At 58.7% G+C, this 22621-nt stretch overlaps 2 protein-coding genes across 5 annotated transcripts; one reads left to right on the top strand and one right to left on the bottom strand.

Annotated features, from left to right (window-relative positions):
- Window positions 1-65: 65 nt before the first annotated feature.
- Window positions 66-11450, bottom strand: ORMDL3 (ORMDL sphingolipid biosynthesis regulator 3). 3 transcript variants are annotated; one of them, XM_075171586.1, is made up of 5 exons: window positions 11329-11450; window positions 7722-8545; window positions 6530-6736; window positions 4905-5056; window positions 66-4767 (listed from the first exon to the last, which is right to left on the bottom strand). In XM_075171586.1, exons 2-5 carry the CDS (start codon window positions 7848-7850, stop codon window positions 4632-4634), a joined length of 624 nt encoding a protein of 207 aa, XP_075027687.1. In that variant the 5' UTR covers window positions 7851-8545; window positions 11329-11450; the 3' UTR covers window positions 66-4631. The 3 variants fall into 3 exon arrangements, with proteins under 3 accessions (XP_075027687.1, XP_075027688.1, XP_075027689.1); XM_075171587.1 differs by lacking the exon at window positions 7722-8545 and having other exon boundaries at window positions 11329-11448; XM_075171588.1 differs by lacking the exons at window positions 7722-8545; window positions 11329-11450 and adding an exon at window positions 7489-7699.
- A 3965-nt stretch (window positions 11451-15415) lies between these two features.
- LRRC3C (leucine rich repeat containing 3C) lies at window positions 15416-20368 on the top strand. Of its 2 annotated transcripts, none has more exons than XM_075171583.1 (2): window positions 15416-15487; window positions 17479-20368. In XM_075171583.1, the coding sequence occupies exon 2, from the start codon at window positions 17557-17559 to the stop codon at window positions 18337-18339; it is 783 nt and encodes a 260-aa protein (XP_075027684.1). In that variant the 5' UTR covers window positions 15416-15487; window positions 17479-17556; the 3' UTR covers window positions 18340-20368. The 2 variants fall into 2 exon arrangements, with proteins under 2 accessions (XP_075027684.1, XP_075027685.1); XM_075171584.1 differs by lacking the exon at window positions 15416-15487 and adding an exon at window positions 17046-17299.
- The last annotated feature ends 2253 nt before the right edge of the window (window positions 20369-22621 follow it).

The raw sequence follows: 22621 nt of genomic DNA, 5'->3' as shown, positions 1-22621 counted from the left end.
TCATTTGCCACGCTTGTTTAAAAGCAAAACCTGTCCATGTAAAAATTCAAGGCATCAAACACAAGTTTTTACATGAATACTTACTTTATTAGTTTCTCTTAGAATACTGTACAAAGGAGTAATAAAAATATTCACACTTTATTTTAGAAAGTTCTACATGAGACTTCTGTATACACAGCAAAAAGAAGGGCTACTGGAAAAAAACCCTAAAACTTTGTACAATGTCAGAATGTTCCATTAAAAAAAAAACCCAACTAATTTAGCTCACTTAAACTGATCCAAGGAGGATACGTATACACACACACTTGCATGCTTAAAAGATACTATAGGCAATGATAAAGCAACGTAAGTCACAATGAGAAATATTAATATGTTAACAATGGTAACCAGCTGCTGTCCCCTTTTCAAGGGCCAGTACCATGCTTCTAATAAAACAAACAACAAATTAAACAATGATTAAAAAAAAAAAGTACTCGGGAATTATTAGCCCTAGATCTCAGGCTTTTTTTTTTTTTTAAAGGCTTTTTCCTGCAAAGGGTTGGACTGTATGACATCCTGTTAGCTATGTTAAACGAATCACAAGACAGGATCCCTAATTCAGAAGCATCAAGCTGTTAGTACTTGATTGTTTTCTGACTTTCCTGGTGCAGTGACTGCCGTACTGTGGGAATACCTGTGTGGTCTTGACGGAGGCTTAGAAGAGGCTTTGCCCAGGACAAGATGGGGCAGAGAGCTTCTGCCAGTGCCTGTGAACGGTTCAAGTGGTGGGTTTTCAAAAGCTTTTCTCCTTTGCCATTCATGGCAGAACAAAAAAGAAAAGCATTTTAAGTACCTACTTATCTGGTAATTGTTTCTCAGTCACTGGATGGAGCCCACCGGAGCCCAAACTCCAGCTGAGTTTGCCCTAGTCACTATACAGGAAGCCAGTACAAGTTTGAGAAGAAAATCTGTCAAGTGTGATGTGATCAAAATCCCATTTAAAATCAGTAACAATCAATTATCTCCTTCACACAGATACTTGGAGAAAATTCTACAGTCTAAAAGAATGAATGGACAGTCTTTGCGCTCACATTCTGGTTCTCCACGCAAAAGGTAGGCTTCACCCTTGGATCACTGCGCGTATGTGTCTGAAAGTCCCTCATCCTGCCCACGCTGTCCCGATCTCCCTTTTCTCAGCAATGAGTTATCCCATGGGAGTGTTAGTGTTTTGACTATGCTCTTTATTGTTTGTGTGCAAGATTAGCCTTTGAGTGCTGAACTCGCTTCTGTATGAATTTAACAAACAAAATAAACCAGAAGTGGTTTCAGTACGGAGTTCCAGGAGACCCAGAACTGTCTCTGTTACTTCCACACCACTGCAGTGGTGGTGGTTTCCAAGTGGAAAATTCATCGGGTACCGCTTGCTCCTGTGACACCGACAGGGAGGAGCCACGCAACTGGCGCATGAGGGTGGCTCAACCAGCAGCACCCAAAACTCTTTCACTTAAAACTACCTCAGGTACACCTAACAAGTAGCAATTGTGACTGTGGTTTAATTACAATTAACTTATGATTTCTTTTCTATTTTTGGTTAATTCTGATACCTTCCTTAAGACGGGATCTTAAGGAAGATATTATCAGACATATAATTGTTCAAATAATTATTAATCTTATGTAGATACTTAACACACCACATTATTAATGTGAAATCTTTCTTCAACTCTCTCGCTTCTTTCCATATTTCTCCAGTTTTCATTTATGTTTCCCTTGATTGGATTAACTGTATGAGTCCAAGTTAACTTCAGTTATTCTGTGGCAAAAATGCTATCCCTGTGTTGTAAAGAATGTCATTTGCCATGTAACACATCTGTTTTTGTAATGGCTATTTTAATCATTTGTGTGGACAAGGTAAATCAGAAAAGCTTACTATTATAATTAAGGCTTTGCCTAACAAGAAGTTTTAGACTTTAGGTTTTAAAACCTGCCTTTTTGAGAAGTTTATAATCTCATTCTGTTTTACAGTTGATCTTTAATTTAACAAAACAGAATCAGATATCCATAGTGTCAGTTAAGAGCACAAATAACTTGTTCAAACCCTCAGCTGCTGTAATGCCAAGGCCTTCAAGGAAACAGTGTGAAGTGCTGTACTTCTGACCCCTACCTTCAATTTATGTTTATGCTAAAAATATCAAAACTGCTTTGACTTTGGGTAATGTGCATATACTTAGAAATAATCAGTATATGTTTGTCTATATAGGAGTAATGTTTTTAAGCATCTAGTGACTGTTTCTGTTGCAAAAAAGTTGATGTTTTTCCCCTCATATTCTACCAAAATAAATAGTTATTTTTCCTTCCTCCGGAGATTTACCACTGGCATGTAAGTTGCCCCTGTGGTCAGACATTCAGATCTGTTAAGCAACATGCAGTCTGCATTACAGATACAGCCTTAGCCATCCTGATAAGGACAGATGCTGCGGCTCTGAGGGCAGTGATCTTTCCGTAAGTGTTCTGGGCATTGACGCTGTTGATTTCTTAGTCATTTCAAAGGTATTTAGCTGATTGATGAAATACCTCTATTTGAAAACAGTATTTTTTTTCAAAAGTCATTGTCTAGTAGCTTAAAGAGTATATTAGCTTTAGGGTATATAGTACCTTAACTAAAGCAGCAGTCCTTATGTCATGGTGGTTAAAACGTTTAACCCCCCCATCAAGTAAATTGCACATCTGTCAAACTCCCTGGCTGGAGAACAGCACTCGGGTATCAAGCCAGACTCTCTTCTCTTTCTACCTTTTTGAAAACTTCCTTTTCACTTAAAATATTTCCACTTTTCAAACATATTAGGTAATGATTCTCTATGCATTCCAGCAGCCCTCTGAGGTACACTAAATGTTTTTCCCCTCTCTGCAGCGGTCCGATAGTAAGTCTGAGATAGAGAAGTAAAGCAGCTTGCCTAAAATTATGCATGGAGTAGTACTAGATCTTACATGCAAACCTGAAGTTCCCCATCCATATCCTATGCTCAGAGCATCAAACAGACCTCAACAATATCCACTATGACCTCTAAAGCTAGAATTGGCTAATGCAGGAACAAAAATAGCATATTTAAAATGTTTATACCATTGTCAAAAGTGTGAGACAATATAAGCACTAAGATAACAAAAATACAGGCTTTCATGAGTTTACAGGGGAAGCATGAGGAAAAACACATTTCATCCGGCACACAACCCAAAAGAAAAACCGATTGCTTTGAACAGTAGAAAGCTATCTCAGCCAGGAAACCTGAATCTACAAACCTACTTTATTTAGGTGGTAACTTTATGGGGGAAAAAGGCTCAATTTTGTTCCTATACTAAATAATCTATTATCTTCAGCGACCCATTGCATCCTTCTGTTGGTCAATTCAGTCTGCTGCTGGTGCTGCTCGTTAGTATGGCTCTCCTGCAGCTCCCTCACCCTTGCCGGTGATGACCTGAGGGCTCAGGGGACGCTGCCGCAGCACCTGTGCGTGGAGCGGAGCGACAGACTTCCAGGTAAGCCAGAAATGAAATGCTCGCTTGAGTCAGATACTGAGTTAAGATACTCATTGACTCAATGCCTTGAGTCAGACACTGAGTTAAGTCCACCGGCAAATCCCAGTAACACGTAGACAGACTTAAGAGACCAAGGAGCTGGACCGAGGAGAAAAATTCCAATTACAGTCACTAACTGATTATAGCAAGCAGCCATCCATCTCTCTTTTGGCCTATACCTCTCAGTCTTCAGCTTCTCCCATGCTTGTGCAGTCTCCATGTACCAAGTAGCTCAGTGGCATTTGTTGTCGATCGTTAAAATGACCTGCGCCCCAGTCCTTGATCCAAATGCTGTGCTGCCTGAGCGCTCAGTGTCGCTTAAAAATTAGCGGTTTGGGGTGGGGAGCATAGTTACCAGATAGATTCTGGAATAAGCTGAAAATAACAAGTATGATTTAGGATCTACCGACCTTTTCCCTGAACCACACGAGTGGTACCATAGAAAACTGAAAGCTTTGCCAAATTGCAGATCATTCCTTCCTGTACTGTTTTTAGTAAAAGAACTTCCTTTCTCAGTGGCGTAAAAGATTGCAAAATAAAAATCTGTCATTCTCTTTCCCCTCCCACTCCCCCGCCCGAAAATGGAACTCAAACCCTGAAACAATCAAGTATTGGGAAAGTCTGGCTGTATCCCTTTGAATTTCCCCCACATATCGCTTAAAGCACCTAGCTTCAGAAAGCGAAATATATTTTAAAGTGCATTTACCACAGCGATAGTACCAGCACTAAAAGCTTTACCTCTCATCCCTATTCTCGTCATTCAATGTCTGGGATAGATGAAAATCTTCCCCAGAATTCATTCTCTGTACCTGGAAGTCTCAGTGTATCTGCATCTATTTATGACACTGGAATAAAAGAAATCCAGCATCATGCATCCTGCTCCGCGCTAATCTCTACTCTGGAGCTTGTTTAGATTTATTGGGCATGAGGATCCAGCATGCGGTATATGTCTATTGGATACTGCATTTAAACAGCCGCTGTGAAATTTTATCCCAGTGTGCGTGGGGGTGAAGAAACAGGACTAGAGAGAAGGAACTTCCCCCTCTCCCCTGCTTCTCTTCAATTCACTCCAGCCACGCAGTTCAGTACTTGTTGATCCCAAAGATCCGGACTCCATGAAACTGAGGCAGTTTGGGGATCAGGACACTCATAAGGGAGATGGTGTTGATTATGAAGTGTATCCGGTCATACTTTGTGTAAAAGCTGGTTAGAAAATACCTGGAAAGGAGGGGAACAGAGAGAGAGGGAACCTGAATTATAGCACTTCGTGTTTTCATTTCCCAGGACAGCGTGTGCAGCAGAAGCATTGATGGGTGCAGGCGCGTGAGGCAGCCCAGCTGCCCCGAAGTACTCACAGGACGATGGGCATGATGGTCAGGAACTTGCGCGATGCCGTGAACTGCACGCCGTAGTCCATCTGCTCCCAGTGCGTGAGCAGCCGAGCCTTCCCCTGGTCCGGAGTCTCGAAAGGAGTTCCTTTCACGGTATGTAGGAAGATGTACATACTCTGTGGCAAATACAAACGCAGTGTGAAGTGCACACAGTGTTCTCTACGCCCCTCGCCACGCCACCAGAAACGTTCAGCTTCGTTGTGGGAGCTTGCACCAGCGCACTGTTCCGCTAGAGGGACGCAGCGTCGCTGCTGGAAAACGCGCAGCGGCTAACGAAGCAGCGAGAGTTAGGGAGGTAGGCCGCTAGCCGGGGCTAGCTCAGGCTTGGCTGTTACACGTGAGGCCTCTCGTTCAGCTCCTGGGCGTAAGCCAAGAAGGTGGTTGCAAGATTACAGCACGCAGATCTCTGGGATCAGGAGATTACCGTGGACTCGCTCTACCGTGCAACAGCAATGCTAAATGCTTTCTAAAAAAGTAGAGCTGTAGGCAGTGAGGGTCTGTTACCGCTCTGGCTGCGAGTTAACCTCTTGGAGTGGGATACAAGTCACAGAAAAACAGCAAGTGCCTGGCTACATCACGTGCCTCTTAAGTATAGCCATTGCTGGCCTTTCAACTCCTTTCTGTTCCCAGGACCTAATCGTTTAAGCTGCCAGAGAGGGGAAGGAGCTGGATGAAAAGCATGCAGCTTCTCAACTGAGCCCCGAGCGCTCTAGTTGGTGGTTTCGTGCAGGGTTTCTTTCCGCTAGCGACATCAATAACACCTCAACAAGGGTGTCATTTTTGTCCCTGGAATATTCTTGGGCTGAGATGTTATTTAAAACAAAGGATACAAAATTGATTGCGGCACCTCTGAAGTGTTTTGTCCCCTATGCCTGAGGGTGGACGGCTGCCGAGAGGTCTGCTCCTCCGCTCTAGGACCCACGCGTGCCAAGACTTGCGCAGTGGGACAGTGGAGTCACAAAAGTGAGCAGTTAAACACAGCAGCTTCTGGCATCACAAGGAACCCCCCGGGTGCCCTGCACACCCGGAATGGGCATCTGTTGACATGTGCTGTGCTTACTTGTGCACCCCTAGCACAGCACTCTGACACCCGTTCATTTGGGTCCCTGATCCTTAGAAGGGGAGAATCTGCTCCTGGACTAATCTTTTACTTTAAGCAGAACAAAGTTTGCGTTTTAATCTTGGTGGTGTTTTTTTTTTTAAACTCTCATGAGGCCAATTCAGGTTGTATCAACCGAAGTAGAAGCTGTCATGCCAGCTTCTGTGGCCTGTCACAGCTATTCTTCTGTTAAGGGGACATGACAAAGGGACTTACCCTGCAGGCAAATGAATTCAGTGTCCCCTCTGAGCAGCCTCACCAGATGTTTGCTGTCTCATCAGTACCTAGGCTGGATTTAAATATATGACCTAGAGGCAAAGGTGCAGTCTGAGGGGTGGAGGTTGAGTAACTTAGCCTGCATCTTTGGAAATACAGAGAAGGGAATTGTTTCAACAAGAATCTTGCTAGATTGCTCTCAAAAAACAGCTGGTGCTTGAGAGATTACCTCTCCGTGCCCCAGGAAGTCAAGCCAGCCACGCTGTTCCCTTACCATGTTGTGAATGATGTTGGTAAGAGTCCAAACCACAGGAACGCTGAAGAAGGGGATGCTCAGGAGTACAACATGCAGCAGGCCAATTCCAAGGACGTAGGACAACCAGATGCCCCGGCTGTTCATGACACGGGTGTTGGGATTCACCTCGCTGTGTGCTGTTCCCACGTTCATGTTGGCTCTTGTGTCAGACGGGCACCCCTGAAACTAAAGCAGAGTCAGGTCAGTACTTCAGATCGCGGTAGCCCTCCGTCTAAATTACTCAGGTAAGCACAGCAGGGGTCGAGCACTGTCTTGCTGTTAAGCAAACCTGAAATCTGTTGTTTGCTATAAAAATCACAAGTCAGTTCATTTCTCTGCACCTCATTATTTCCGTTCGTAGAGCTGACATTTCTGAGGGGAAGCTAAATCTGGGAGCAGTTAAGATGTGGGAATAATGTTTGGGAAGCCTGTCTGTGACAGAAGCTACTTGTGATCTGCTGAAATGCTATCCTGGAACCAAGAAGTCAAGGTTCAATCCTGTGATTGCCTGACAAGACTCAAACGAATACTTCTAAGCACTTTTTAAATCATCATCACAGTGTTAATCATGGAAGCACTCGGCACATGAAGCTTCTGACATGTCTACGGGTTCAGCATACCCTGAACTCAAAAAGAAAATGCAAGTATTTGCAGAGTAAAGGCATGGCAGCTCTGTATCAACAGATCTCCTAATTAGTTCAACTAAATTAACAGGGTTCTGCACGGCTCTAGAGGTTTGCTGGTCTCCTGGTCTGGCTTATGTGTTTTGCCTTCTAATTTAAGACTTAGGAGGGGGGGGAAGAAAGTAACAAAAAAATTATTCCACAGGGAAAGAGTGAGATTCTTCTTGAGGAACATAAAAAGTTAGAGATAACAAGGAAAAATGCATTAGGAGGATATTTCGGTAGCAAGAGCTGCAGAGATGGCTCTTCCCCTACCTGGAAGGAACAGCTGCCACGTAGGAGGAATACAGAGAGATGTTTTTCTAAACAATACCAGGAAGGCGAGGAAGCAAGACCGTGTCATCCCCTCAGAGCAAGTCTTTGGAGTGGTGCCCTATGGACAGCGCAGGTATCGGAGTGGCTTTTTGGACTGCTGCACTGGTAGCGGCAGCAGGTATCGGTCATTATCGGTCTTAAGGCTTTCTGGGAAGATGAGAGCTCTGGTTTACCTGTTTCCAGGGATTACAGGAAACGGCACAAATCAGAACCGCTGTAAAGCTGAGTATCTTTACACTGAGAGCAGGGAAGTTCTTGCGTAAAATCATCTGTGTCCGTGTCCCACGGAAACGTAGTTTCATTAGGTAACACGGTCTGTCCCTCCTTGTACGGAGGACCCCAAGGCGAGGGCTGTTTCCTGATGTCTAGCCTTGTGTTTTTGCTGCTTTGTTCCCACAGCTGGAAGATGGCGTTGCTGTTCTCTCTAGCTCTCACAGTCTTCGGTCTCGGGAGGCGAGTCCGAGCCAGATCTAACATTACGCGCTCTATGTCGCTGCCAGCTGTTCCAGGTTCCCTCGCAGAGTGCTGGGCCTGGCTTGTTTCAGAAGCTGGCGCTCTCCCCTGTTCCTGCCCAGGGCTAGGACACAAAGCGAACGCTTGACTCCGCAGCTCCTGGGACGCTCGCTGTAACTTCCAAACCTCTCTCAACTGCACAGGCGGCTGTTGCTCGATGTTGCAGGCAGCTCTGGAGAGGCAGGGCTGTGAGGTGAACTGAACAGATGCTCGCTTACCTCTGCTACCCAGGTGTCAATCAGAGGGCTTATTTCTGGAGAAGGTTTTTGTTACCAGAAAAGAGGCTTGCAGGTCTGTGGAGTGCTCGTTTTCTTGTCACCCATCTCCTGGGTCAAAGGATATCGGCTACTGGATATTCCAGAGAAAAGCCTGAAGCTTGGTCTGGAAGCAGGACTTTGAGCCAGAGTTCAGCACTTCAGTCCTAGCAGGGGGAGCAACTCCATCCTCAGTCTGGTGCAATTCCTAAGGGCTTTCAGAAGGAAATCTAGGGGTTGCAGTGAAGCATAACGAGTCAAAAAAGTCATATTGTTGCAACAAAAAAAAGCAAACACCCCCGTGGAATGCATAAACAGGAGTGCTGTTTGCCAGACATAGGAAATAATTCTCCTAGATAGCGGTAAGGCCTCAGCTAGAATACTGCGAGGAGCTGGAGGGAGTCCAGGGGAGAGCAGTGAGAATGAGCAGAGGTGTAGGAAAAACATGACCTGCAAGGACAGATTGAAGGAAATGGGTTTGTTTAGTCTAGAGAACACTGGAGAGAGGCGTGAGGGAATAGTCCTGAAACACGTAACAGATAGCTGCACGGAGAAGGGAGACAAATTGTGCAGTGGCGTTAACTGCGCAACTGAGACTCGGAGCAAGTCGATAGTGCAGAAGGACTGATGGTGGAATGGACTGCCCACGGAAGGTGATGGGAGGCTTTAAAATCAAGTTTCATAAACATTTAAAAAATTAAGATTCCTCTTTGGGATGGGGGGTTGACCAGGTGGCCTCTTCAGGCCCTCTCCTTGAAAGGATGCTGTTATCCAAAGGCTACAGAAGCTAGCAGACCTTCCTGCAAGCCCTAGAGCTAGGGGTGCACCCTGCCTGTGTAGTAATGAAGTGCAATTTCCATTTGAGGACAACCAGGAGTGTAATTTTCAAAAACTAATAAGCAACTTCTACTTGGTCCCCTCTGCAAACAAGGGCAGTTGCAAACCTGCAGCTGGGTGGCAAAGGGCCAAACTTAGAAGCTGTACAATTCTGTTCCCTGTGCCTCAGTTTCCTTGCTTGTAAAAATGTGGAGTAGATGGGTGAAATGCTAGAACGTACAAGAGGCTAATTCATTCCTGAAAGAGGGGTATGGAGATGGCAAGCGTTAGGTCCTATGATGAGGATAATTCTGCGTGCTTCTCCAATTCTGTCCTTCCCCACCTTAAAAATATTTCATCTGCGAATCTTTCCCACTTCTGAGCTGGCGTTTGCAGCCCTTGCCCAAGCTCTGTGCTCACTCCAGATTGCACATGCAGCTCTGCACAGAGTTGCAAAAGCCTGGCTGAGGGAGCGCGAGTTCTCAAAGCTCCAATCCCTACCCCCATCCCAGATCCCATGTTGTTTGCTTTCTGATTTTACACTGGGGATTTGTTCACCTGCAGGAAAAACAAGGCAAAGCACAACAGCGGGAGGAACTCCAGCTCCCCACCCCCGGCGCAGCTGGCTGTGAAGCTCCGCTTTCCCACTTCTGAAGTGGTTTTTTGGGACAGAAAAGCTTTAATGCTTCACCAGACTGAGTGTGAAGGTCGGGACTGAGCTGACGTTGGACAGTGCCCATCCAAGGAGGGGAAAAGTCATAGCTGTGGTTGGAGGCAAACAGCAGGCTGTGATGAAGCCGAGCCCTTCCTCTGCCTGATCCTTTGCATCCTGTTCCCGACTTCTCGCCTGCCGCTGTGCCAGCTCCCTGTCCACAGCTCTGTTGGGAAAGACTCTCGTTCTGGGGCTCAGAGCAAGCGTCGGGGCTGCCAGCTCAGCAGCTGGCGTGACAGCATCTCCCCACTTCTGAGGAAAGGGGAAATAAAACGACATCGGCAGTTTCCTGCTCGCTTTGTTGTCCATCGGCTGCTGAAGGACCCACAACCTCTGACTACAGCCGTGCCGCCAGCACCCCGAGGCGCAGCTCCTTCCCCGCCTTTGCTTTTGCCCCCGAGAAGCGTGACCACCGTCCGTTCCTGCCCCCTCACACTTCGGCAGCGACGTCGCTCTTCCCGCGGCCTTTCCCTGGATCGCACCCCGGGCCCGGCACCCCGTTCTATTGCAGGAACTTCATCCGGGCCGGCGGAGGGAAGCAGGGCTGAGGTGCTTATCTCGGTCGATCTTCCTGAGTGTTCCCAGAATGCAAACCATTATGATCCCACGGAGCCGCCGAGGAGCCGAGATCCCTATCTCTGGCAGCAACAGCCATCACCGTCTCCCAAGCAAATAAATATTTTAAACCCTTCTTTGCAAGATGGCATCAGCGTTTGAACCAGAGATGGTTAGCAAACACGGCAGCCTTTAGAGGCAGCTGACAGAGGTTAGACCGAGACAGCGCTGCTTTGTGTCCCGGTCCAGCCCGGAGTCGCTGACGGACTTCAATGCTTCCGAGCCCCAGAGCTGCCAGGTCCCTCCTCAGGAAGGCAGGAGGACCCCGAGCTGGTTGAGCTGACAGGAGAGCAGCGAGTGGGAAGTGGAGGCTGCAGAGCTGCGGGGTGGCTCCAGGGACGGGAGGAGAAGCACGAGCCCTCCCAGGCGGGAGCGGGAGCAGCTGGGGCTCTGCCTCCCTCTCGGCCTTTTCTGCTAAATTTCGAGGGGAAGTTTTGACGCGCAGGGAACGCTGCGCGTTGGGTTTCTCCAGGCGCTCGTGGGGGCTCGGGGTCCCGGACCCCGCTTACCTCGACGCAAGGACCTGCACCCTGGGGTGCTGGGGCAGGACCCGCTCCCCCCGGCCTGGCCGTGCACGGCCTGACTGCGGGGACCCCGGCGCCCCGCACCTTTCTGGCTCCATCTCAGCAGCCGCTTTTTTTTTGGGTTTTTTTTTTTTTTTTTTTTTTGGGGGGGGGTGTTTTTCTTTCGGGACGGGCCCACGCTTCCCCCGCCCCCGCCCGCCTCCCCGCGGGCCCGGGAGCGGGGCTCGGCCGCCGCCTGCTCCCGGGGAGGGGGCGAGGCCTCTCGCCTGGGCCCGCCGGGCTCCGGGCCGGCCCCGTACTCCCGGGGGAGGCCGGAGAAGAGCCGCCGCGCCCGGCCCGCACTCACCGCTGCTCTGCCCGGCTCGGCCCGGCCCGGCTCGGCTCGGCTCGGCGGGGCCGGGGCTCTCTCCGTCGCGCACCCCGCCGCCCCGGCTGCGCTCCCGGCGGGCACCTCGGCGCGGCCCGCCCCGCCGCCGCGGCACGCCGGGAGCTGTAGTCCCGGCAGCACCGAGCACCGGCGCCCGCCCCGGGAGAGGCCGGCCCTGGGGCGGTGGCGGGCGGGGCCCGGGCCGTGCTCACCGTGCACGGTCAGCGAGCGGAGCCGCTTTGGGAACGGGGGGGCGACCCGGGGGAGGCGAGGCGGGGTCCCTCCGCCACTGCCCTGCGCTCCTGGCCGCTGGCCTCTCTGGCCACGGGGTCCCACCTCAGCCCTCCCCGAGCCGGGGGGAACGGCCCCGGGGGGGTGCTCGGGGCTGGAGCCACCCGCCCTGCACCCCGGCGGGGCTGAGACCCAGCTGGGTGCTTCCACCCTGCTCGGGGAGGGTCGGCTCCCCCCCCGCCACTCTTCCCAGTGGAAAACTTCAGCAGCAGGCGTTGTGCAAGCAACCTGGGCAGGCCGGCAGCGTGCTGCCGGGACACCCGGCCAAGGTCAGGGGCTGGGAGCGCAGGATTCCTGCGCTGGAGCGCGGGGGGAGACCATCTGGCCCCGCTTTTGTTTGCACAACCATCAAACCTAATAGCGTGGTGCTGCCACGGCCCCTCGGTGCGCGCAGCCATCTGTGCAGGGCTTTGTGCGCGCCGGCTGCCGCCAGCTCCTCTGCCCAGCAGCGGCAGAGGGTGCAGAGCCATCGCCCAACGGAGAAGCCGCTTTGTGCTGCAAACCCCCTGCCCGGAGCTGCGCTGGGGTCCCGGGCTGCGCAGAGACCCCGGCCCTGTGTGCGGAGCCCGGCAGCGTGGTGCTCCCCGGCTGCCCGCGTCGCACGTGTGGCTCTGCCAAGTGCCCCAGCCGTGCACGGCCGCTCCCAGCCCTCCCTGGCCACTCGGCAAAGCCCGTCTGTGGGGCTTCGGTTTTGGCCCGGGTAGGTTTGCAGCGCTGCTTTGCACGGAAGAAATCGAGGATTCCCCCGGCACTCCCCGGAGGTGGGTGCCCCTGCGCCGGTGCCCCTGCGCCGGTGTCCCTCAGGGCTTGCAGGCTGAGCTCTGCATCCTGACCCTGCGTGCGTCCATCTGGCCTCGGCACCAGCCGCGCATCCGGCTCCAGGCCCGAGCCGGCTCTCAGCGGGCGGTTGTGTGCCGGCTGGGCACGGCGAGGACACGGAGACCCTGCGGCTGCCAGGGCCGGGGCTGCCCGGGTGCCATGTGCTGGCACTGTGCTGCTGCCAGGGCATGGGGCTGCTTCCTGGAGCCAGAGCTCCCCGGCGGCTGCTCCCAGAGGGCCTTGGGCGCGGTGGGACACCCGTGCGTGGTTAAAGCAGCCGTAGGGCCGCCGACGGGAGAATCCACTCCCTGCCCGGCTTCTCCGGGGTGCCCTTGCCAGCAGGACAAGGTGCGGGAATGCCAGCAAGCAGAGGCAGGGGATCCCGCGGGAGCAGGGGGCGGCAGGCGAGGTGTGGGGATGCCGGTGTGCGGAGGCGGGGGATCCCGCGGGAGCTGGCCCTACTTTGCAGGAGAGCCACGCACGCACGGCAGGCTCTATTTTTATCCCCGCTCCTGCCTGACTGAGCAGCTCCCTCTGCGCGGTGACATCTAATTTAGCAGCTTCCCCGCACCCCGCTGACTCCGCACGTGAGGGGAAGCACAATGCGACAGCTATTTTTAAACGCCCATAAATATTAATTCCTCTCAGTGATGCGGCAGGCAGCCGCTCGCTGCCGGTGCGAGCACGGGGGGGGGGAACGACCCACTCCCTGGGCTCCCCAGATGGGGTTCACCCACCAAGGGAACCCCAGCACCGGGGGCGGGGGGTTCCCCAGGGGGGGATCCAGCCCCATCACAGCCCAGGCCGGCAGCTGTCCTGACCAGCGTTTCCCCTGGGCTCAGTGGGGCTGTTCCCATATGGATTCCCAGGCCTCGCTCATTCCCGGCCTCCCCCTGTGCTGGGGGGCCATGCTCCCCTCCCGCTCTCCCGGGCTGCCGGTCCCGCTGCCTGGTCGATACCGGCTATATTTAGCACCATGATGGCAGCGAGGAGCCGGTACCAGCTATTTTTAGCCATCCCTGCCGCGGCTGCCGCGGCTGCGGCAGGGAAGGGTCCGCGCGGGGTCGTGCTGCACTGCAGGTGCTGGGTTTTCGGGCTGGCGGGTGCCGTGTCCTGGCACATGGGACCCCCGCAGCGCGCAGCCCTGGTGCTGCTCCAGCTCCCGGGGTCTCTGCCTGCTGCCGCGGTGGCTGTGACCCTCCACCTCTCTGGGTCCCAGCGTGAGCTGGGACTTGCTGAAAGCCCAAGCACCCCCAAGCCCCTGCCTGCTGCCTCGGCCCCTCGACGCCCGCAGGCCCTGTCTTGCGGCGGGCAGATGTGTCATCCGGAGCCGGCCCCGCGCTGTCACAGCCCCAGCACTGCTCCTGCTCCACGCACAGCTCCCAGGGGCACTGGGACTGGTGACGGTCAGCACAGGACTTGTCCGCTCCCCGGCCAAACGGGGAGATGCCAGCAAAGGTGCCCAAGAGCACTGGCTCTGCCTACAAGGCCCCCAGCCGTGTCCCGGCCAGCCCTGCCTGGGTGAACCCCTGCCCCAGCCCGGCGTTGGGCTTGGTTCGGGTCCCAGCCCCAGCAATGGACAGACCGGCTGGATCATCCCGAGTACGGGCCCTGTTGGCAGCCCCAGAGCCCCTCTGGACCCCTGGCCCCGGCACAGGGGCGGGGGGCGATCCGGTGGCTGCCCTGGCGTGTGCCGACCCTCCACCCAGGCAAACCCTCGCTGGCTGCAGCACATCGAGGTGCGGAGCCTGGGGCAGGCCTGGCTCCCGCTGCGCCGCCAGCTCGACCCTGGCCCTGTCCTCTCCGCCTGGCCCCAGCTGGAGGCCAGGGGTCTCCCCAGGGAGCGAGGGGGTCCCGGGGGAGCGTCTGGCTCCGGCCCTGCCTGGCTGCGCCTCTCCCGTCAGGTTTTGTTCTCCTAATTGAGCCGAGATCCAGGCCAGCCGCCTCGTAAACGGTTTATCCTCCCTGAGCAGCGGGAGAATGTCGTTGCGCAGGGCTGGGCTCTCCCTCCAAGGAGAACCGGGGACCGGGCGGCCGCCGCCGTCCTTGCTGCGGCACGGCAAGGGCACGGCCCTGGGCCCCGCTGCTGCCCCGTGTCCCGCCGGGGCGAGCCCCGGTGCTGGCGTGCTGCGGAGTGCAGCCCCGGGGGTGCTCCGAGCAGCAGGGCCGGGGGGGCCCGGCCGGGGCAGCGGGAGCCCTCGCCCCGCTCGGCGGTCCCGGGCGCACCGGGGCCCGGCCCGGCCCGGTAACGGCGGCCGCTCTCCATGGTCCTGAGCCGGCCCCGCCGGTGTCCCGGGGCGGCGGGGCCCCGCGCAGCGCCGAGATCCTGTCCAGCCCAGCGAGCCCCGGCCCGGGCAGCTCGGGGCTGGGCTGGGGGCCCGCTCCGGCCCCCCTGGCGGGGCAGGCAGGCTGCTGCCCGCCCGCTGCCCGCCGCGGCTCGGGTTTCCCCGAGTAAGCGATGCCGGTGCCGGGCGGGGAGGCTGCGGGCGGGGGGGGGCACCGGGACCCGGTCGGGGTGGGTGGGGTCCGGCTCTCCCCAAGGGGCTGGGGAGGGGGCGGGGGGCCCCCGAGCCCTGGGGGGCAGCGGGGGCAGAGCCGGGGGGTGCACAGCGCCGAGCGCCCGGGAGGGCGGGTCGGGGCCGGGGGTGCCCTCACGAAGCTTCGCGGGGACGAGGCGGGACGCGGGGGGGCGTGGAGCTTCCCCGGGAGCCGCTGGCGCCGGCTGCCCCGGGCTCGGGGGTCCCGGCAGCTCCTCGCCGGGTCTCCCCGGTTCCCCCCTCCCCGGGTCGGGGGCCCGGGGCAGAGCCTCTCCCGCGGGGCGGGGGGCTGGAAAGGACCCGGGTGCGGGGCCGGGGGTACTCGGCGCTGTACGGCCCCCCCCGGCGGGGCGGGCCGGGGGCGGGGAGCCCCGGGGAGGCCCGGGCGGAGGATCCCGCCCACCGGCCCCGCCGCCGCCGCCGGCTCCGGGCCCGCCGCGCTGCGCGGGGCGCGGCCGCTCCGGCCCGGGGCGCGGGGCCGCGCTCGGCAGGTGAGTCCGCACCGGGACCCCCCCAAGGTCCCCGGCGCCGGGAGCGGGCAGGGCGGGAGGCGGGGGGGGGGGTCCCCGGCAGCGCCGCGCCGAGCTGAGCTTCCCCCGGGGAAGCACCGGGGCTTCCCTCGCCCGCAACGCCCCCGGTGCCGAGCGGAGCTGGCGCTGGAGCGGGGCCGGGGGGAACCCCGGGCATCCCCGGCTGCGCTGGGCGCACGGCGGGTCCTGGCGCCCGCACAGCCCCGCCGTGGGCAGCCCGTCCTGCCCCCGGGCACCTCAACCGCCCTCCCCGGGGCTGGCGGGGTCGTGCTGGGGAGCCTCGTGTCCTGCTGTGGGCTGGGGACCCCGGCGTTGTGGCAAGGGGCTGGTTGTGCCCGTCCTCGCTGCGGTGCGTGGTCCGGGGCACCGTGGCTGGGAACCATCCGAGCCCACCACGGGGCCCTGGAGAGCCGCATCCCACCCGCGGGGGTCCCCCGGCGCCCCAGGTCCCACGGACAAAGCACCCCCTGTCCCGGGTCACCGGCTCCCAGCTCAGTCCGGTGGGTTCGCCGCGGTGCCCAGCTCTGTGCTTGCCCCCGGGCAGTGGGAGGGTGGTCCCCAGGGGCAGCGTTGGCCCCAGGGTACTTCTGGCTGTCTTGGGGGGCCGGTCCCCCCGCCACACTGATGTGCTGGTGCAGCGCTGGGGTTCCTGGTGCTTTTCGGCTGCTCTGAGCCCTGGTCCCCGCTCGGGGACCTCGAGCAGCCCGGGGGGGCTGGCAGCACAAGGGCCGGCTCCGCACTGGCGCGACCTTGGGGTGTTTCGGTGTTATGGTGCCCAGCAGTCAGGGTTTCTGCCCAGGCCGGGGTCCTGGCTGCGCTATCAGGGCCACCCTTGGGTGGGGACCTCTGCCCCTCGCTGGGGAGCCGCGTTCGGCAGCCAGAAGCGGGTTTGCTGGTGGCAGGGTGCTCCAGGGAGCAGGGGGTGGTGGGACCAGCAGGGCAGCACAGCACGGGGCTTTCCGCAGCACAGAGCTTTGCCTGACGGGGTGCCACAGGGTGCCCTTTTATGCCGGTGTCTTTAATCGTGGGATGGTGGGACAGCTCCTGCATCCTGCCTCGATGGCTCTGCTGCCCTGGCCTGGCCGGGGACGGTCTGGGGCCTCTGGATGTGGCGGGACCCACGGCTGGGAAAGCCGGGCAGCGCGCTCGCAGGGCTCGGACGTGGCCCTTATCTGCTGCCACCACCCTGGGAACTCGCTACACGCTCAGCTCCAGTGAATTTCCTTTTTCTGTTTTTGTTTCTTTCCTGCTGACGTTTTTCCCCTCCGGAATAAAGGGCTGGATGGGGCCCATGGTTACGGGGTGGTGTGGGCAGCCCGGCCCCGCGGCCGGGTGGCACTGGGCAGGGGACAGCAGCACCCAGCCACCCGTCTGGCTGGTCCCCTCGCAAGGGGAAAACCCGGCGTGCGTCTGCGTGTGCCCCGGGCCCTGCTGGGGAGCGGAGCCGGGCAGCAGGAACCTGCTCTGCCTCTGCCCACGCATGTTTTCCATCGCGTTCCCCGGGGGCTGCCGGCAGCGGCTGCTTGCCTGGAGCCAGGGCTCGCCCGCCGGCGCGTCCCGCCGGCCGCCGCTGCAGGATGTATCGGCCTTCTGCGAGCGAGCGATCAAACCGCCGGTGACCTTGGCAGGGCGGGAGCTCACCCCCGCCTCTGGCTCAGCCCGAGCCGTCTCCGTTTGTTACAGCCCAGCTGCCGGCACGCAGGAGACGTGCCTTCGCTCGGCCCCTCGGGGCCTGATCCTGCCACGCAGGAACCCTGAGCGAGGCTGCTGACGGTAGAGGATGGGGGGATGCGTGAGCTGTGCCGGCTGGCCCGGTCCCTGTCCCTGTGCCCGTCCCCGTCCCACGGCCAGGCTGCGCTGGGGCAGGCGTGATGCTCGCAGCTGGCACAGCAGCGGTTCTGCCTCCTGGCACCCCTGGTCTGACACTGCCCCCTCTGCTGTCTCCGTCTCAGATGCACCGAGCCCAGCTGAAACCACCGCGGGCGAGAGCCGCCGGGCCAGCGGCTGCGTGGTAAAGCCAGCGCGGCACCATGCCGGCGGCAGGGAGGGTCCTCCTCCGCTCGGTGACCATGTGGCTGCTCCTGCAGAGCCTCCTCCTCCTGGCCTCCTGCCTCCGCTCGGCCGCCGCCTTCCCCAAGGGCTGCTACCCCTCGGAAGAGGAGGGGCTGAAGACCTTCCGCTGCAGCCACGCTCGGCTGACCGAGGTCCCCAGAGACATTCCCAACGACACCAACAAGCTCTACCTGGATTCCAACCGAATCCCCTTCCTGCCCCGCGACGCCTTCCGGGACCTGCCGCTCCTGCTGGAGCTGGACCTGTCCCACAACGCCATCGCCAGCGTCGAGAGCGGGGCTTTCCGGGGCCTGGCAGAGCACCTGCACTCTCTGGACTTGTCTTCCAACAGGCTGGTGTCGGTCAGCAAAGACGCCTTTAGCAACCTGAAGGCCAAGGTCAACCTCTCCAACAACCCCTGGCTGTGTGACTGTCGGCTGCAGGAGCTGATCCGCGCGGTGGACCTGGCGGCCGGCTCCTCGGGCGGCATCGTGTGCGACTCCTCCGCGCAGGAGGAGCACGTCGGCAAAGCTTTCCTGCAGGTGATCGCCGACACGGACTTCTGCAACGTGTACAAAAAGACCACGGACATCGCCATGCTGGTCACCATGTTCGGCTGGTTCGCCATGGTGATCTCCTACCTGGTCTACTACGTGCGGCAGAACCAGGAGGACGCCCGGCGGCACCTGGAGTATCTCAAGTCCCTGCCCAGCAAGCAGCGGAGGTCGGAGGAGTCGTCCACCATCAGCACTGTGGTGTGAGGCACCGGCATCCCGCAGGACACAGGGATCCACGGAGCTGGGCATCGGCCGCTCCGCAGGCTGGCCATGGCTGCAGGAGCTGTCACGAGCCACGGTCATCGCACAGAAATAGTCACGGATTTGTTCTGTTCTCCTGGGAAGCGGCGTCTGGCAGCGGGAGCCACGGCCGGCGAGTGCCCGGCTCTGGCGCAGCGAGGGGCGAAGCGGCTGCGGCCGGGGCGGTTATCGGCAACGAGCACGGAGCAGCCGCAGCGTCCGCCCGCTGCCTCTGCGTTACGAAGGACCGGAGAGACCCCGAGCATCCCCCCGGCACGCGGCCGTTGCTCCGACCGGCCTGGACATTCAGACTTCATTTAAAACTTTTATATTTCCTTTGCAGAGATCCCTTGGGGCATTAACGGAATCAGTGTTTTAATCCCTGCCCGGCTTACCCTCGGCTGCCCGAGGGATGTTCCCGGCAGCGCGGGGCAGCCTGGGCCTGGCTCCCTGCCTGGCCGGGCAGCGGGCAGGGCTGGGCCGCGGGGAGGAGCGGTACGGCCACGAGGCCAGCGCCCTGCCGGTCACGGGCCGTGACCCCCAGCCCGGCGGGACCGAAGGATGGGGCGGGAGGTGGGGACGCGTCGGTTGGGAAAGGCAAGAGGCAGGGCCGGGGGTGCCCCGCTCCAGCTCTTGTGCCGGACGATGCCGCCCCATCTCCCAACTCAGCCCCCGCGGCTCCCCGCTCCCTCCCCGGCACCCCCAGGCCAGGCGGAGCGGGGGGCACGGGGGGGCCCACTCGGAGACGGGGCGGCTGGTGGGCAACCCCAGCACCTTCCCCTCGGAGCGCGCCGTTCCTGTAAGGAGTAAATGGGAAATAAGGAGCAAACGGGCAATGAGCTCCCCCGGGGCTGAGCCCTCCAGGGCCGCCACGGGATGCGGGTGCGGATGGAGGGGAACCGAGGGGTCCAGGCGGTGGGTCCAGCCCTGCCGGGATGTCGGGGGGAGCGGGTTTCCCCTCGGTGCTCCCCGGGGGCCATGCTGGTGGGTGTAGCACCCCTCACCAGCTCCGATCTGGTGCCGGGGGAGAGCTCCCACCTCTCACTCAAGGACTCAGAAGCTGCCGACCGGTCACTGTGACGGGAAGCGGGGAAGGAGGGAGCTGCCGCGGCTCCTCCGCCCTCTCCCCACTCCCGCGCCGCTGGCAGGAGCCTGAATCTCCCCTAAAATGCCCCAACGTCCCTTCTTGATACTTCCAGTATTGGGGTGCAGGTTCCTGGTGTCGGTAGGTAGAGGCGAGGCCGCGGCGCCGGCGGCCGGCGCGGGTGGGGGTCGGTGCCCACCTTTGGGTGCACAGGGTCCAAGCGGCGACTCAGCAAAGCCAGAGCAGACCCAGACTCTTCCAACTGAGTGTCTGGTCCCTGAGAGAGCTGGTTTTGCTGGTTTTGCCCTTTTTTTAAACCAACTGAAGCTAAATTGCCTTAATTCACCAAGAGCACCAACCAAAGCTGCTTGAACATCCTCTATGCCGGGCCAGACCCAGCTCCGGCCGGCCCGGCGCAGCGGGGGCTTATTGCCAGCACCGGCCTCGGACCCTGGTGCGGGCAGCGCGTTTCGGCGCAGGCAGGGCTCCAGCCCCTGTCCTCCCGCGCCCCGGTGCCGGCGGGAGCCGTGGGACGGGGCGGGCCGGGAGCGGCGCCCGCGCCCTTCCACAAGTGCCTACTTTCCCAGCGCAGAGCAGGGGCTCTGCCACGCACAAGCGCCTCAGCCCCAGCTCCCATCCAGGCGTCCCCTGGGCCCGCAGCCCCACGGCAGCTCCCCCCCCATACAACCGGCTGCGGAGAAAGGGGGCTGGGGGGCACCGGCCCGAGCCACCGCCAGCGGCTGCACCACGGCCCCGGGTGCTGCCCCCCCCCCCGGCATCCCTGGGCGGCCGCTCTCGTGCCCGCGGCGTGCGGGGACACCCGGAACCGTCTGACCCAATATGTGTTTTGTTTAAGGGACCTTTTACGTTCTTACTTTATACGACAATAAAGTTGGCTTTTACTTTGGAGCCCGTGCCCGCGTGTGCTGTGTGTGCGTCTGCGGGGGGCACAGGGCGCTGCTCGCGCGGCAGCTGCGGCTTTGGGCCGAGGCGGGTGGCATCCCCTCGTGCCGGGGCCACCCCGGTCCTCGGTGACATCCTGGCCGCACGGGAAGGACGAAGGGCGTCCGCAACACTCGGTGTCTTCCCAGAGCCACGTCCGGCTCTGCCGGGTGCTCCCGGGCTGGCGCTTTCAGAAACACGATACTCGGTCCCTCCGGTAACCCTGCTTCGCCTTCAGTAAATGAACACCCCGCGGCTCAGCTCCTGCGAGCGCGGCTCGGGTCACTGGCACGGTGCCGGTCTCCGAGCCGCGTCGCGCCGGGACCCTGGGGAGCGGTTTGCCGGGGCCCAGCTCCGCTCCCTGCCCTCCCATCCCCACTGGACCAGACCCGGGCATCGCGTGGCAACGGGGCAGGGACCACGACAGCCGGGAGGGACAAGCCCTTCCCGATGCTCATGGTCCCCCTGGTCCCCACGAGCAGCCTCTTCGGTCACGGCATCCGCAGCGGCCCCGTGCTGGTTCGCCGGCATCTTTCCCTGCGCGGCGCATGCCGAAGCGTGGTGTCGCAGAGGGCGAAACCTGGGACCTAACGCGCAGTGACAGCTCCCGCTCGCGGGACATTAACCTCGTTTGTCACTCAGCTGTCTCCAGACGCAGCGCGGCACGGCACGGCCGTGACAGCCCGCAGACCCCGGGCTCCCGAGCAGATGGCTGCCGTCCCCTGCCCCGGTTCGCTCCCCAGGGACCCTCCTCCTGCGGCACTGGGAGCAGCTGGGGAGGGCTGGGGGGTGCAGCAGGATGGGCGGCCCCGGCTGCCACCCCATCCGCGGGGCTGTGGCTCCCCGGGGTCCTGCCGGTGTCCCCTCACAGAGCTGAATAACACCGAGCCCCCAGGGACTCCGGGGAGGTGTCTCCGAGCCGCTCCGAGCCTTGAGTCGAAGGGGAGGGGACAACCGCAGCCGTCCCCAGGGGCGATCGCAGCCCCGAGGCCGGGGATTCGCACGAGGTCCCCTGAGACCGACCCCGAGGCAGGCAGCGGCTCCCCGGGACCCCGGCGAGGGCTTGTGGCAGGGCCAGCACTGCCTGGTGTCCTGGCAGGTCTCGTCCCCAGCTCTGTCCCCTCCTGTGTCATAAAACTCTGCAGTCAGCTTCAGGAAGGTGGCTTGGTCTGGGACGGACGGAACCGCGCTGGGTTTATGCCCTTGGTAATATTGGGTATTTAATGGGGTGTTGCAGGGAGTGGGGAAGAGCAGAAAACCGGGATTACGTGAATATTTCCAGGAGGTGCCTGCGGCCAAGCCGGGGCGTCGAGGGGTCTCAGGGGGATCTGGCCGAGCACAGGAGGAGGTCTGGGGCCGGCGCTCGGCGGTGGTGGGTACAAGGAGCTCAGCGTTAAAGTCAACACTTCTCTTTAAGCAAGGAAATATAATCATCCATTTTAATACTGCATTTCTGGGTAATTCGCTTCCTGTAGATTTATCTGCTGGGATCAGCAGCGGGAGAATTAGCAGCGTGACCTCCTTCTGTACCGTTCCAGCACGCCGGTAAATCTCTCTTATTAACTTCCAAGGTGCTCTGCCCACCCGTGCCGGGCGGGTAATTAACTGGCTGTTCTTCCTCGCCGGGATGGAGGAAAACGTGTCACTGGGGCGAGATGTAAGAACCGGGTCCTGGCTGGCGGTGACGCCCCTTCCGCCCGCCCGGCCCCGCACCCCCCCGCAGCCCAGGGACCCAGCGCTGCTCCCCGGGCTCCGCGTGGCCCCGGCTCCGCTGGAGATTCGGCTCTTTACTGGGCTCGCTGGCGGGCAGCCTGGCTGCGGGTCCGTCCTTTCAGCAGCGGTGACGGAGGCTCTGCGCCGTCAGGGGCGTGTGTTTTGTGTTTTAGAAGGAAGGTGAAGCAATGTTTTCCTCAGCCCGTGAACGAAGCGCGTTCAGCAGTCGCGGCCCCAGACTGCATCCTGAACTTTTAACTGATTAGATTTAGAAGAGGGAAGGAAGGATGTCTAATTGTTTAATTTCCACAATTATAAAAATATTTATAAATAATTAGAACTGATGGCAGCAATTACACTGTGATTAAAGCTGGTCTACACTTCATCAACGGCCCTTCAGTTATGTAGCCTTATTTATTTATTTTCACCACAAAAAATCCATTTACAGTGGCATTGCTGCCAATAATGAATCATACTTATTCACTGCCTGCAAAGGACTCATTAATC

The sequence above is a fragment of the Calonectris borealis genome, chromosome 22 (assembly GCF_964195595.1).
Source record: "Calonectris borealis chromosome 22, bCalBor7.hap1.2, whole genome shotgun sequence".
Taxonomy (NCBI): domain Eukaryota; kingdom Metazoa; phylum Chordata; class Aves; order Procellariiformes; family Procellariidae; genus Calonectris; species Calonectris borealis.
Note: the sequence above shows the minus strand (reverse complement) of the source record. Positions and strands in the feature narration are given on the sequence as shown.

Coding starts and splice junctions, on each gene's coding strand:
- ORMDL3 (XM_075171586.1), bottom strand. CDS start 7,850: ATGAAACTACGTTTCCGTGGGACACGGACACAGATGATTTTACGCAAG. Junction 5,057..6,529: donor CCAACATCATTCACAACATG/GTAAGGGAACAG, acceptor TATTTGCCACAG/AGTATGTACATCTTCCTACA. Junction 4,768..4,904: donor ACCATCATGCCCATCGTCCT/GTGAGTACTTCG, acceptor CCTCCTTTCCAG/GTATTTTCTAACCAGCTTTT.
- LRRC3C (XM_075171583.1), top strand. CDS start 17,557: ATGCCGGCGGCAGGGAGGGTCCTCCTCCGCTCGGTGACCATGTGGCTG.